Here is a 16,115-nt window from a genome sequence, read left to right as displayed (position 1 = left end):
TAGACCGATTAAATAATTACGCATTGTTATTGATACTATGAAGAATATAAATGGGGTGCTAAAAAAGAATGAAAAAGAAGACCCTTTACGAAAAGAGAGGTGAAAGAAGGCCTAGCTGAGTAGGTAACATTTTAAGCCTCCACCTGAAAAAAAAAAAAGCAGGACACTTGTGGTACCTTTGTTCTTTAATATATATTCCAGATACTCTGATAAGAATCATCCCCATCTCAAACCCACTGAAGCAGAAACTCCAAGAATGAGTTTTAGGAAACTAGTTTTTTAAACAAGTACTAAGGTGATTCTTATCAAAGGAAAGTTTGGAAAACACTGCCAGAGCTTCTCAAATTTCAGCGTGCATAGAAGTAATCTGGGACTTCTGCTCTGGCCATGACAGTAACTTGCCTCATTGCGTGGCTGTACCATAAATAACTAGAAAGCTGCATAAAATATATTTTTAAAAACACAACAATTTTCAAACACTGGGAAAGAGACAGCTTAAGACTGTGACATTGAGAAAAGGAAATAAACAAGAGGAACACTACAATTATCCCATCTTTTAATCTTGGAGGCAGTTTCCAGACCACGGGCATAAGGAGGACATTCCCAAGGAGATCACAGCTATCTTGCTGAACTGAAAAGATTGGGAAGGCAGAAGTGGCTGGAATTTTCAAAGAAGGGAGAGTTAAGCAGGAAAAACGCTCCAGAAATCTGCATAGGGGTTCCCTTGAGTCTTTTACTGAAAACCAAGCTGGAAATGTATAGGGCAAGATTTCGGGCCGTTGGGCAAAGAACAATTATTAGGGTAAGAATTACTGAAAAGCAGTAATCTGAACAACTGCTGGAGTTTGTGCAGGGTTGAGAGATGCTTGAGTTCTGATCAGCCAAATTGGGGAATCTTTGTTGAACCCCTGAGGCACTTAGTAGAGACCCTCCAGAAAGGTTATGCGTTAAAGGAAGGGCTAGACTCACCCTAGAATAAGAACTTCCCTTGGCCTCCCATAAGAAGTTCAAAAACAGGGCTTGAAATGTTCAGGTTGGTCCACAAGTAGATTAACTGCCTGACAGAACAAAATTCAACATTCGTTAAGGGAAGACAACAAGATCTGAGCATTCAAATGTAAAATTAGTCATGTCCATCATTTAATAAAAAATATTAGATATGTAAAGAAGCAGGAAAAGGTGACCCATTATCAGAATAAAAATCAGTCAAAAGAATCAGACCCAGGAATAACCAGGATAATGGAATTAGCAGATAAAGACTTTAAGACAGCTATTATCACAGCGTTCAAGGATTTCAAAAGGAAAACATGAACATAATGTTGAAAGAAATGAAGACTATAGAAAAGAGTTGAATGGAGCTTCTAGAATAGAAAAATCCAATATCTGTAATGAAAAATATATAGTATTGAGTTTAACAGCAGCTTAGACATGTGGAAGAAAAGATCAGTGAATTTGAAGACCGGAAAATAGAAGCTGTCTAAACTGAGCACAGACAGACAAAAAAGGGAGAAAGACCCCTGCGACTTATGGGACATTATCTAGTATTCTAAACTGTGTGTAATTTCAGTCCAAGAGCAGTACAGGGGCGGGGTGGGGGGGCAGAGATACAGTATTTAAATAAATGATGGCTGCAATTTTTCTGAATTTGGTAAACACTAAAAAGTCACAGATCTAAGAAGCTCAAAATCCCTCTTGTAGGATAAACAAAGAAAACCACACTAAGATATGTCACAAACAAGATGCTGAACACTAATAATGAAGAGAACATTACAAAAGCACCAAGAGGACATGTAGGGGTCAGAGAGAAGCGTGGCCACTGATCTGTCCTCCAGTGCAGTGGAATGGTATATTTAAAACATTGAAAGCCTTTCAACTTAGAAATCTGTGTACAGTGAAAATGTTATTCATTAATGAAGGCAAAATAAAGACAGATGTTCTCATCAAAGGAAAAGAATTCACCGTCAGAGACCTGCACCATAAAAATGTGGAATAAAGTTTTCAGGCTGAAGGAAAATGACTTCATATAAAAACTCAGACCTGCAAAAAGAAATGAAGGATATTATCCATGGTGAATATAAAGATAAATAAGAAACTTTGTATGTTATATTTTTTAGTATCTTTAAAAGAAAAAAAATTACTGTTTGAAACCATAATTATAATTATGTATTGTGGGGTCATTACATGCAGAATTAAAATGTATAACAGCAATAGCAAAGGGACAGGAGAGGAAAAATGGAAATGTACAGTCTTAAGGGTCTTACATTACTTATGAAGCGGTATAATATTATTTTAAGGCATACTCTGTTAAGTTAAAGATACATATTGTAAACGCTAAAGCAACTACTAAAAATAAAATGAAAAAGTACAGTTAATAAGCCTATAGAGGACAAAATTAAATACTACAAATATTAGTTGTGTTCTTAAATGTTACTTCATTTGCTGTACACCCTTACAATTTCCAAAGACTTTAACTCATTGTTTATTTTTATAATTTTCACCAGTTATACTGGGGAATGAGTCCACAGAGTTCTTCACACTGTCATTCTGGGGGAAAAAAATGAATCCTATGAAATCTTTAAGAAAGAAATAATCAGTCTTGTTGACTCATTTATGAGGGCAACATTATACTGACAAAAGAAGACAAAGATATTACAAGAAAAGAAAATATATTCTGACATTTCACATGAACGCATTTGGAAAAAATCTTTCTCAAAATATTAACAAATTGAATCCAGTAATATATAAAAATGTTAATATGTTATGACTGAATGGGATTGATCCCAGGAATGCAATTTTATTAAAACATTAAAATGAGTTTGTTAAACATTAAAATTTATTGCATCATAATTCACTGTGTTAATGGAATCAAAGAGAAAAAAATCAATAAAAATGTGTCAAGGGCTTCCCTGGTGGCGCAGTGGTTGGGGGTCCGCCTGCCGACGCAGGGGACACGGGTTCGTGTCCCGGTCCGGGAGGATCCCGCATGCCGCGGAGCGGCTGGGCCTGTGAGCCGTGGCCGCTGAGCCTGCGCATGCGGAGCCTGTGCTCCGCAATGGGAGAGGCCACAGCAGTGAGAGGCCCGCGTACCGCAAAAAAAAAACCAAAAAAAAAAGTGTCAAAATTCAACACCCATTTGTGATAGACAATCTCAGCGCTCTAGGAATAGATGGAAATTTCACCTAACAAGGTGCATCTACCCAATTTCTTATAAAGTGTGCAAAAAAAGTTTGGACTCCTTGCAAAAGCATATATATAATATGTTTAATATCTTTCTTTTGGGGGGAAATTCAAATTAAAACCACAATGAAGCTATAGTACACACCCACTAACATGACTAAAATTTAAAAGACTTATAATACCCAGTATTGGTGAGGTTGTGGAGCAAATTGAACTTTTACACATTACTTCGGCAGTGTGAAATTGTGCAGTTACTCTGCAAGCAATACAGCCGTGTCTTATAACATTACACCCACAGTTACCAAAAACTTCACGTGTAGGTGTTGCTAAAAATTGGTTTCTATAAAAAGACTCAAACACTTTTATAAGATGAGCAAAGTAAAAACTAGAATGAGTGTTAGAAAATGAGAGTTTCTGCTTTTGTGGCCTCACATGGGATATGGTCAGACTAAGCGAAGCATCTTAGAGCATTCTTAGAATAAACAAAAAACAATGAAAAACAGCAAAAGTCAGAAATGCCAACTGCAGAAGTCAGTAGTCCTTTTCCAGAAATTCGAGTAAAAATCTCATATCTCTCCTAACACAGTGAAGACAGAATACATTTTGAAAACTTATAAAAGCTGTCTTTGGAAGTGAGTTGTAACGATCTGTTCAGAGAATATCATCCCTTTTGATTTAGGTTATTGGTTTTTTTTTCATGTTTGACCACAGCCTAGGGAGAGGATTCATTCTCACTGTTGCTCTGTCCTTTCATTAGTGTAGCTCTGGCTTAAGAAAAGTATGCTTCAGTTTTGTTCAGTGAAAGAACATTAAGGCCCTGTTGTAGCATTGTGCTGCGAAGCTACCCTTAAGGGTTTTCTGGTCCCCTATTACAAATCCCCCTTTTAACCTATCTTGGTGATTTAAGAATTGCATTGGGTTAATACAATGCAATTCATTCCTCTGGGTGCAGTTCTTTTTAAATGGAAACATAACGGTCATTTTCATTTTTTATGATCTGTTGCTTAATTCAACATTTGCATTTCCTTTAATATATTTTAATCCTTCACATTCATTTAAAAACAAACGTACTCAAGTTAATTGTTTTTCACTTTATTCATATATGAAAGGCATTTTATGCTAATTGAACAAAAGTAAATTTCACCCTAGAGCATATTTGAAATGTTGCTAATTCTAAACGAGGATTTAGAATATTCATGGTGATATCTCATCTTGGGCATCTTTAGGAAGAGGTCAGCCACAAGTTAACTTGTGGTTTATTGACATTTGGTCCCTATGGTCTGTTTAATAATTTCTTTTTCGTTTTAATCTACCTCTTCTTCAAGTTTCATTCAAAAGACCCCTTTCCATTCTGAAAATTAAACCACTATTCCTGCTTAGGCAGCAGCCAAATAGTAGAATAATTAGTTTCTAAGAAGACCCTGTAAGGGGTCTGACGTAACTTGGAGTCATTTTCTTTGCTCCTTCATTGTTAGTTTAGGACCTTTTCAAATATTCTTGATGTTAGCAGCTAGATTTAAAAAAATTAATAGATTTTATTTTTTTGAACAGGTTTAGGTTTATGGAAAAGATGAGTGGAAAGTTCAGAGAGTTTCCATAAATCCCCCTCACCAAGTTTTCCCTGTTATTAACATCTTGCATTGGTATGGTACATTTGTTACAGTTGATGAGACAATAATGATACATTATTGTTAACTAAAGTCCATAGTTTACATTAGGGTTAATTCTCTGTGTTGTACATTTTACAGATATTTTAAAGACTTTATTTTTTAGCATAGTTTTAGAGTCACAGAAAAATTGAGAGGGAGGTACAGAGATTTCTCATATGTCCTCTGCCCTCACACATGCATAGACTCCCCCATTATCTACATTTCTTACCAGAGTGGTGCATTTGTTACAATCGATGAACCTACACTGACACATCAGTACCATCCAAGGTCCACAGTTCACATTAGGGTTCACTCTTGGTGGTATACTTTTTATGGATTTTGACAAATAAATAATGACCTGTATCCACCATTACAATATCATATAGACTTGTTTCACTGCCCTAAAAATTCCTCTGTGCTCCATCTGGTCATTCTTCCCTTTCTCTTCCCTGAACCCTGTTAATCATTGATCTTTTTACAGTATCCATAGTCTTGCCTTTTCCAGAATGTCATATAGTTGGAATCATACAGTATGTAGTATTTTCAAATTGCCTTCTTTCACTTAACAGTATACATTTAAGATTACCCTATTCCTTGTGTTGGTAACTAGGTTTTAAACCCAATTCAGAGTCATATTTTCTGTTTTCTGGGTACCTTTGAATAATAGAAAAGTGTTCTGTAATAATTGGGCATCCATATATAATCCATACCTAACACATGTACAAAAATTAACTCAAAATGGATTATAGACCTACCTATATGTGGAACCTAAAACTATAAAACTTCCTGAAGGAATTATAGAAGAAAAATTTTTTGACCTTGGGTTAGGCAAACATTTTCTTGATATGACATAAAAAACACTTTCCGTAAAATTTTTAACATGATAAATTTAGAACTTCTGCTTTTCAAAAGACACTTAAAATAAAAGGTCAAGCCACAAACTGGGAGAAAGGACTTGTATCCAACATATATAAAGAACTCTCAAAACTCAATAATAAAAAAAATGAACCAAAAATTTGAACACTTTACCAAAGAAAGTAAATGGATAGCAAATACATACATGAAAAGATGGTCAATGAAATTAGTCATTAGACAAACTCAAATCAAAATCACATGAGATCCATTTAGAATGGCTTTTTAAAAAGTCACAATGTCAACTGCTGACGAGGATGTGGAGCAACTGGAGCTCTTGTTCACTGCTAGTGGGAATGCAGAATGGTACAGCCACTTCGGGGAAATAGTTTAGCAAATACCTAGAAGGTCATACATGTGACTGATAGGACCCAACAATTCCCAACAGCAATGAAAACCATATTCATGGAAAAGCCTATTATGCAAATGTTTACAGTGGTTTTGCTCATAATTGCCAAAAACTGCAAACAACTCAAAAGTCTTTCAATTAATGAATGGATAAACAAACAGTAGTTTATCTATTCAGTGGAATACTCAGCATTAAAGAAGGAATGACTAACATTAAAATAGTCTTAAAGAAGGAATGTACAGCAACAAAGATGAATCTCAGATTCATTGTGCCAAATCAAAGGAGCTAGACTTAATGGGCTACACACCTTATGACTCAATCCGCATGACATTTCTGCGAAGATAAAATCATAGGGGCAGAAAAGAGATTAGTGCTTGCCAGGGGCTGGGGAAGAGGTTTGACTACAAAGAGACAGGAGGGTAGATTTTTTTTTTTTGCGGTACGCGGGCCTCTCACTGCTGTGGCCTCTCCCGTTCAGGAGCACAGGCTCCAGACGCACAGGCTCAGTGGCCATGGCTCATGGGCCCAACCGCTCCGCGGCATATGGGATCTTCCCAGACCGGGACACGAACCCGTGTCCCCTGCATCGGCAGGCAGACTCTCAACCACTGCGCCACCAGGGAAGCCCAGGAGGGTAGATTTTTGTGTGTTGGAGTTTTTCTATATCTTGACTGTGGTTGTGATTACATGACTAATATGTTTGTCAATACTCAGAGTTGTATGCTAAATTGGGTGAATTTTATTGTATGTAAATTCTCATACCTTACTTTAAAAAATTTTATTGTATGTAAACTCAACATACCTTACTTTAAAAAAAACCTAAAGTGTATATCACAAAGAATCCTGTATTCTCAACTTTACTAGTTAGGGAAAATAACTATGTCAAAGAAATATTGATACCAGAAAGTGGTGTTTGAACTTCTTAGTGCAAACTCTATGATCGCATTAGTTCTTTTTTCAATTTTTATTTTATTTCCTGCACATTTCTTTTTTTAAAAATAAATTTATTTATTTTTTATTTTATTTATTTATTTATTTTTGGCTGTGTTGGGTCTTCGTTGCTGTACATGGGCTTTCTCTAGTCGCGGTGAGCAGGGGCTACTCTTTGTTGCAGTGCGCGGGCTTCTCATTGCAGTGCCTTCTCTTGTTGCAGAGCACAGGCTCTAGGCACGAGGGCTCAGTAGTTGTGGCTCGCGGGCTCTAGAGTGCAGGCTCAGTAGTTGTGGCGCACAGGCCCAGTTGCTCTGCAGCATGTGGGATCTTCCCGGACCACGGCTCGAACCCATGTCCTCTGGCATTGACAGGTGGACTCTCAACCACTGCACCACCAGGGAAGCCTCGTCCTGCACATTTCTTTATGGCTCCTTTATTCTCCCTGTAAGATCCTAGCTGTTTACTCTTGAATTAACATAATAGTCAATCACAGAAGATGCAGCAAAGAGGCCACACTTTGGAGACATAGGAAAAGCCATTCAGTCACCCTGCAATAAATTTTGGAAATTTAAAAACTGGTCCTAAAACTTGGTTCTTTTAAATAAGTGCTCTGCAATTTAAAGGACTCAATTTCTTTTCAGTCAATTTTTTAAAATTAATTAATTAATTAATTATTTTGGCTGTGTTGGATCTTCGTTTCTGTGCGAGGGCTTTCTCCAGTTGCGGCAAGCAGGGGCCACTCTGCATCGCGGTGCGTGGGCCTCTCACTGTCGCAGCCTCTCCCGTTGTGGAGCACAGGCTCCAGACGCGCAGGCTCAGTAGTTGTGGCTCACGGGCTTAGTTGCCCTGCGGCATGTGGTATCTTCCCAGACCAGGGCTCGAACCCGTGTCCCCTGCATTGGCAGGCAGATTCTTAACCACTGTGCCACCAGGGAAACCCTCTTTTCGGTCAATTTTGAATAGTTTTGTGAACTAATCTTGCTGGGCCACAGAGGAGGCGATGTGACCCTGTATTCTGCTGTCAGGACGGCACACTCTGCTTCTTATCCAGTTAAAACGTGTTCCCTTTTCTGCAGAAGAAAACGCTGGTTTGGGAGTGCCAGGGCTGCACAGATTCCTGTAGAAGATGAACGTTTTCTTTGAATGTAGAAAGACACCAGCTATGAAAGGAGTTGCATCTAAGTGTTCATTTGTGACTTCGTGTTTAGATTTTAAACACACTTAACAAAAACAATATTACACATGATGGCTAGATCGACCAGCCAGCCCAGACCTCCTTTTGGGGGATCATGACATGTCATGATTAAATGTAAGACTGGACTCTAAAGTCAGGCTGTCCAAGTTGAGGTCTTAGCTTTGTCACTACTGTGTGATCTTTTCCAAGTTACCTTAGCATTTTGTGCCTCACTTTCCCAATCCTTAGTATGGAGATGCTAATAATTCCTATTTCACAGAGTGGTGAGATACACAGATAATGCATGTAAATGGATTAGAAATGTGCTAGCTTAAAAAATGTGCCCAACACAGCTGTTATTATCTCATCTATAATGTATCAGAAGTGTTAAGGCATCCAATAAAATCTAATCACTGTGTTAGAAAAAAGTTTGAGAGAAAATGTGTTCAGTATTTTAGATGAGGGTGTTAGGAATATACTTCCTCTCACCTTTGTTTTCTGCCTCCATTTAGGTCAGTAGAGTCAGGGAAATGCCAGGCTCTTAGTTTGCAGGCACTGAGGTGTCAGAGGAGGCCCCATAGTTCAGGGTAAGGGCAAGGACACCATGGACCAGAGCCCTGGGGGGAGAGACAGAGCTGACAGCAAACGCTAATGGATCAGACGTTAGGGGATCACGGGGTCAAAGCTTTGTTGGGACCATTTACCTAGTTATCTCCCCTCTCACGTTCCACTGCTAATGTCAGTGTTTGTCTCTTCTGAGAATGCACAGCCCGTTTGAAAGTTTACTGTGGGACTTCATGTTACCTAACTTCAGAGAAACCTGGATGTGAAAAATTCCCCTACCATGCCCCTCCCTCTTGTTTTCCTCTACTCTTGGGAGGTGTGGAGGGAGGAAGCTAGGGAACATGACACTTAAAACAGTTTTCGAAAATAGTATTTGTAACCCTTACTTCAGCACACTCTGAAGTTTTACCAGAAGGGAGGTATGTTTTTAAGTTAATGCGCATATGAAACAGTATCTAGCCATGGATTGAGGTCACATTGCACTATTAATTAAACTATCAGGAATCAAGAATGCCTTAAAGCCCTAGATCTTAAAATTTGAGACTGATTTATAGAATCATAATTCTTTTCCTTAACTTTAAAAGCCAAGCCCAGTGCTTCTCCAGATTCTCTTCTAAAAATTAATTCAAATGGAAACTGTGTTCCAGTAATTAATTGTACACTAGTACAAGTTTATATCTGCATTTGATTTATGAAACCATAAAGATGATGGGAATAATTGTTTGAAACAAAAAATTAGGACAGTTTTGTAAAACGTTTTGAGAAAACCTTTTATAGCAAGTACTTAAAATGGCATATCATTTTATTATCTATCTTGAAATATTCTTTTATAGCTGTGCAACGGAGGATCAGTGACAGATCTTGTGAAAGGATTTCTGAAGAAGGGCAAAAGAATGAGTGAGCCCATAATTGCCTATATTTTACGTGAAGCGCTGTTGGTAAGGCGGTTTAAATTGTTCGTGCATTAATTAGGAGGCAGTTCCAGTTAAATAAAAAGTGAGGATCCTATTTTTAGCAAAACATCACTGCATTAGTATTTATCGATGCAAGAGTAAGATGCAAAATGTGAAATGTTTAGCATAACTAATTCCTTTTCTCCATTAGAGACCTACCCTCCTTGTGTCAACAGAAACCTGAGTTTTGATCTCCTAGGTATATTTCTGAGATTATGGCAAAGGTAGATAATGTGTATTTTTACTAATAGTTAGGTTTTTATTTGCCATTGTTTATTTATTTATTCCTTTAAGAGCCATTATTTCAAATGAGTGTATAGAATGTTTTCTTATGTTGAGATCAGCACATTTTAAATAAACTATTTGCTAAGGGCTAAGGAGTATGCGCTGGTTTTTTTGAATTTTTATATAGTCCAAAGTGGAAATGATATACTTTGATTTGACTAACTCAATGTGAACCATTTAAGAACCTTTGTTAATTTTAACGTGTGGTGTGTTTCCTATTGATTTTGTATAAATGCATCCATCTGAAAAATGCGTTTTTGATGCTTTCTTTAAAAGTCACTATGTATTTATTTCCCACTTCTAGGGACTTCAGCATTTACATAACAACAAAACTATCCACCGTGATATAAAAGGAAATAACATCCTATTAACCATCGAAGGCGGAGTTAAACTCGTAGATTTTGGTAAGTTTTGTTTGAAATGCATGGATTTGGGCCGCAGAATGACTCGTGTGATGTGATTTGATCATTTGCCGTCAGCCTTGCTTTGTAGGCATTGAAAGAGAAAAAACCAGTATCTCATCGAGGTAGGAAAGTTGCAGAGATTTTAAAAAATTTGGTAAATGAGAGGTTCCCAGAAGAAAGAGTGACTTCTTTCAAGTCAGCCATGGTGTGCCTGTAGCACTCCTGCAGCGGTATGCGTGGTTGATTCTCTGAAATAGATGGGCTCCCCATAATCACACTAAGCCTAAATGGTAAGCCCACGGCCCTTACTATCGATTGCGTTCCCGATGGGCAGGGGCCCAAACCCAGGATTTTGAGACATGAGGGGAAACCTTCAGATGTCTCTGGGAAAATGTTTTCCCTCCTAAGAGGGCAGCACAAGTAAAGATGGTCTCTTTCTTACTTGGGACCTTCCATGTCTTATTGTGTTGCCTGCAGCCACCTTGTTCTATCCTGAGGTGTTCCATCCCAAGTGGAAAGGCAGCCCTGCAAGACGGGAAGAAGGAGGGTCCTTGGTGACATAGTCCAGCCACTAAATCAACTGACTTTGAAACCTCCCCTATCTCTGGACCTTCTGTCATGTGAGATAATACATTTCCATATTGACTGAGCCAATTCGGAGTGTCTGTGTCAGAGCCAGAGGCACTGTAGCTGATACCTCGGCTCCTCCTTTTCCAGTTGTGACAGTGATATCTCCCCCGTCTCACTGGATCCCCACTAACACATGACACCTGTGAGAGTGGGTAGCATTATTCTAGGACATCTCAGTATCCTTGTCGTTCTCCCCTTCCTGCACTCAGGCTGGGTAAGGTGTCTCTCCTTGTGCTTCTGTACCCTGTATATTTCTCCATTTCTGTGTTTATCACATAAGATTATGATGGTCTATTTGGTCTTCATATGTAGACAAAGATACTTAGGCTCACAGATAGACAGGGTCATTAAGAGGTGGGACTATGTCATCTTCTATTTTGTAGACCTAATACTTTGGGAATAGTAGTTCAGTGAGTAATAGTTGAACGAATGAGTGACTTTTCCTTCATTTTGCATTTTGGAAAATGAAGCTTAGGGAAAGTAATCGACTCAGTTTAGAAATTAATTGTTTTAATCCCAGTATGTAACTCTTTAGTGATCTGGCTTCACCCAGAAATGAACTTCAGAGCATCTAGACAGGAACAGTTGAATAGCGTATCTTTCAAACGACCACGTATTTTTTTCCCCTCAGCTGAGCATTTGAAAACTACGGAGCAGCAGTGAGCTTGGCAGTGAATTCCTGATTAGTAACTGGGATGCAGCTAGTGTGTGTTACTAGCTGAGTTCAGAGCTGTGCATTTGAACAGTCTGGCCGGGTTAGGATGCTAATGAGAACTTGTGCCTGAAATTCTAAAAAACAACAACAAAACACTCTTCACTGCTCCATGGACAGAGCCATGACTCTCTTCAGACAATACTTTTGGCTCCAGTCCTAACAGACCCAAATGGAGAACTTAACATTTAACTTGAGATCTCATAATTCTCTTGCTCTAAAAAGTGGCTACAATATATAGAGCCCAGATGAAAATTGTTGAAACAAATGTAAGTAAACATCTTCTTCAGTCACACACAAAAAAGAACTTGATAAACCAGTAGCTCTGAGAAAGGCAACTTCCTGGGACATCCTCTAAAGTAATCCAGAGTAAAAATATACACCTAGATAATAAATAAAGTGGCCTTTATTATGATATCTTTAGAAAGTAGTCATAACGTACAAAGCTGACAGAACGAGAGCTTTGGTTTTATATTAATTAACTTAAAGACTTTACTGTCAGCAGCAATTAGAGAAGAGGGTCAGTTGCCTATTAAATGTGTCCCTGGTGTCTGATACTAAAATGCTATTATTTGCGTATAAAAGGATGCTTATATTTCTGTTCTCCATAGTAAGAGGACATGGATTCCATTCACCTAAGATGGTTTAAGGTTTTCATATAAATTAAAACCCGAGGATGGAGGTTCATACATAGTGAAGCTTCTCAAGGGCATAAGGAATACAGTATACTAAGCCACCAGCTGCCGAACCAAACTGAAAATCAGGGTCCTTAGTTTATGTTTAAATCAGATTTTCAGAGAATGCCACAGCTGGGAGTAAAGGAGTTTAGAATATATTTTTATTTGGATTTCTCTCCTCATAAAATGTGCAGTGGTTCATTATTGGGTACTGGAGATCTGTACTCGGATGGTTGCCAGTCCTCTAAATGCTCAGATGGAGCCCCACCATCTCACCCATTCCCAGAGATCTGCTTCATATCAAGAGTTTCTTGCCTTAGAAAAAAGTCCTCAGTATCTATTTTGTTGCTCAAGCTAGAAATCTTGGCTTATCCTTGAGCTTTCCTTTGTCTTCACCACCCACATCTACCACGAGTCACAAGGCTGTGTCTGTGTTATAAATTCCCAGGCTCCATCTTTATCTCTCTGCCCCGGTCCTCACCATCATCTCTGACCGGGGCTCCTGCGGCCACACTTTACTAACCCCCCTGCAGCCAGTCTCATTCCTCTCCTTCCAGACCATTCCCCACACCACAGCTCTGGCTCAGCTGACCCTGCCACTCTCTCGCTCAATATTTTGTCCGTGGTTTGTCAGCCCTCCTTGGGGAGGGCTGTGCGCCTTGCGATCCTGTCTGCTGGCCCAGAGTAAAGCACTGAATGATTAACACCTTTTTTCTGCCCCTTGGCGCACAGCAGGGACCCCCTCTTCCTATTACCTGTGAGCCAGGTCAACTTCTTTCAGCCTCTTAAATGTACCACCGTCTTTCTCAGTCAGGGCTCTTACACATGTGTCGGAGGAAGTTCTTCAAAATTGGTTAACATGCTCTTCTCTTGCTTATTCAAGAATGTGACCTTCACCCCAGTCTGCCAGAAGCATCTCTCTGTTTGCGGGGGGGGGGGGCATGTTAAGATTTGTTCCAGAAGGAATGCAAGAAAATGACTGAGGTAATATTAAAAAATAGGAATGTGTAGCAAGACCCGGGTTATCTCTTGAGAAAGATCTGTCTGAATTGCTTTATCTTCTCTTTAGCTTATGGAGAGGGAAATTCCAGGGATCCCTCGTAGGGTTTTGCATAAAAGAGAACAGAAAGAAGAGGGAAACCCTTTCCAGTTCTTGGGTAATTGTGGAAAGGTGAAACAGACAAAGAGGTGGAACAGTGAGATAAGCTTTTAAAAAGTGAAGGTGACAACGAGGGTGGAAAGGAACTCTTACCCTCACTCTTCCCACCACCACCATTCTGAGTCCCAGACAAAGTCCCTGCAGGGTCTGCGCCAGTCCTGACTGGGGTGATCACATCGTCCTGGCGTAGAGGTGTAGAGTGATTAGGTACAGGAAGCACTCAAGCTAAGCTTCTCCAAGTCCCTTACCCTCTGCTCCCTTTAACCCCCTACTAACTGAAAATCTTTCTGGGGAGTTTCTAGAGGGGGCTGCTCAGGATGGGCGGTGAGGGGCAGAGCCCAGATCACCTGGGCCAGGTCTGAATAGGAGTCACAGCCAGACCTCAGAGCATTGTCAGCCCCAGCTGAAACCACTCTGAGCCTTCGTCTGCCAGGAGACTCTACACAGGTAGCCCTGCCTGCGTGAGAAGAGGCCACAGGCTCACTGGATGCAGACCCCATCAGGAGGGCCAGGGGGCCCCTAGCAGGCAGGCAGACAAAGGAACATGGCCTCAGAGACCAGAGACCGACCACACCCGAGGACCCTCCCTCTTCTCCCCACCACAGGGTCTTATAAGCCATCCCTCATCCTGTACAGACAGTACCGTCTTCAGGAGAGAAGAAGGAGGGGTGCCATCTGAGAGATGGAGCAAGCACTTTCATTCAAGAGAGACTGAACTCTTTCTAAAAGGACTTACGGTTTCTATCTGACTAAGCTTTACTTCTCCCAGCCAGTGGGTAGGGACATAGGAGAGCCCATAATAGTTAGAGGCAAAATGAAGAAATCACAATGACAGTTCTCTTTATGTATCTAAGATTTATGTCATTGAATTTTGTGACCGGTTGCAAACACAATGCTTTCCCTGCATGGAAACCTCCCCTCACCCCTGCACCCAGCTAACTTCTGTCTGCCTGGCTGAGAACTTCCCCAACACCCTATCCTTTCTTTTTTGAAAAAATTTTTATCTTATATTGGAGTACAGTTGATTAACAATGCTGTGTTAGTTTCAGGTGTACAGCAAAGTGATTCAGTTATACATATACATACATCTATTCTTTTTCAGATTCTTTTCCCATTTAGGTTATTACAGAATATTGAGCAGAGTTCCTTATACTATACAGTAGGTCATTGTTGATTATTTATTTTAAATATAGCAGTGTGTGCATGTCAATCCCAAACTCCCTAACTATCCTCCCCCCGCCCTTCCCCTCGGTAACCATAAGTTTGTTCTCTAAGTCTGTGAGTCTGTTTCTGTTTTGTAAACAAGTTCATTTGTATCATGTTTTTTTAGGTTCCGCATATAAGCGATATCATATGATGTTTGTCTTTCTCTGTCTGACTTACTTCACTTAGTACGATAATCTCCAGGTCCATCCATGTTGCTGCAAATGACATGATTTCATTCTTTTTAATGGCTGAGTAATATTCCATTGTATATATGCACTCTGTCTTTTCTTTAGCCAAACAGTTATCACACTTGACTGTAATCATGTGTTTAATTTGACTACCTTCGCTGCTAAGCTGTGAGCTTTGTGATGGCTCGGTCTCTGTCTGGCCTATCACTCTGTCCCTGGAACCAAGCATGGCACTGGCACATCGGAAGTGCTCAATAAATACTCTCGAATGAGTGAGTGAATGGGAGGCAGGATTTTCCATGTAATTGTGTGACCTTGAGAAGGTCACTTAAAATCTCCAGGGACATCAAGTATGAAAACAGTCTCTACCTCATATGGTTGATCACTGTGGAGAGTAAATGGAATGATACAGGTGAGCTACGTAGTATAATTATTGACACTTTATAATTTTAAAAATCTGAGCTATTATCATGAAGTAATACTGTCACCTCGCCCCTAGCTCAGTGTTGTATACATAGTAGGTACTTGATAAATAGTAAATAAATACTTTATTTAAATATTGATAGTTGCTAAATATTGAAAATCTGAGTTCCCCAAATAGGTGCTTCTTTCTGTTTAAAAAAATAATAGCCCTTTGCTAGAGTCAATTGGATATTAACTTTATTATTATTATTATTTTTTTTTTTGGATATTAACTTTAAATATCAAGCTATTTAATTACACTAAAAGTAAGATTCAGTTTGCTAATGCTAGTTATGAGTAGAGCCTTTAAGACAACCTTTTGTTTTCTTGTTAAGTGGGCTAGGCTTTTACAGAAAACCACCAGCCACCTCAGAGAATAAAAAGACAAGTGAGCTTGCAGATATTATAAATGAAATACATTAGCAGTCACTGGTGTATGATCAGTCAATAAATAACACAACCTCCCAGGAGATAAACCCCTTTAGGCAGTCAACTAACGTCTGAAAAAGCAGTCCTCGTTTGGAATAGAAAATGAAAGAGAGACTAAATTTAAAGGACAGTACTCAGTTCTCATTTCTACAGATTTCTCTCTGGGGATCTTCATTTCTAATAGAATAGTTAACATTTCAATACCAAAGTACAGAATGTACTTCTTGTGACTTATTTAGACATCGTTCTTAT

At 39.2% G+C, this 16,115-nt stretch overlaps 1 protein-coding gene across 1 annotated transcript in view; it reads left to right on the top strand.

Annotated features, from left to right (window-relative positions):
- MYO3A (myosin IIIA) overlaps window positions 1-16,115 on the top strand; it is a 182,192-nt gene that overhangs the window by 22,442 nt on the left and 143,635 nt on the right. Inside the window, exons 5-6 of the mRNA XM_024765514.1 lie at window positions 9,592-9,696; window positions 10,301-10,400. Of these exons, the coding sequence (XP_024621282.1) occupies window positions 9,592-9,696; window positions 10,301-10,400 (205 nt within the window). The remainder of the gene's footprint in view (window positions 1-9,591; window positions 9,697-10,300; window positions 10,401-16,115) is intronic.

The sequence above is a fragment of the Neophocaena asiaeorientalis genome, unplaced genomic scaffold (assembly GCF_003031525.2).
Source record: "Neophocaena asiaeorientalis asiaeorientalis breed wild unplaced genomic scaffold, Neophocaena_asiaeorientalis_V1.1 scaffold217, whole genome shotgun sequence".
Taxonomy (NCBI): Eukaryota; Metazoa; Chordata; class Mammalia; order Artiodactyla; family Phocoenidae; genus Neophocaena; species Neophocaena asiaeorientalis.
The sequence above is the reverse complement of the archived record's forward strand: the minus strand, read 5'-3'. Positions and strand labels throughout refer to the sequence as shown.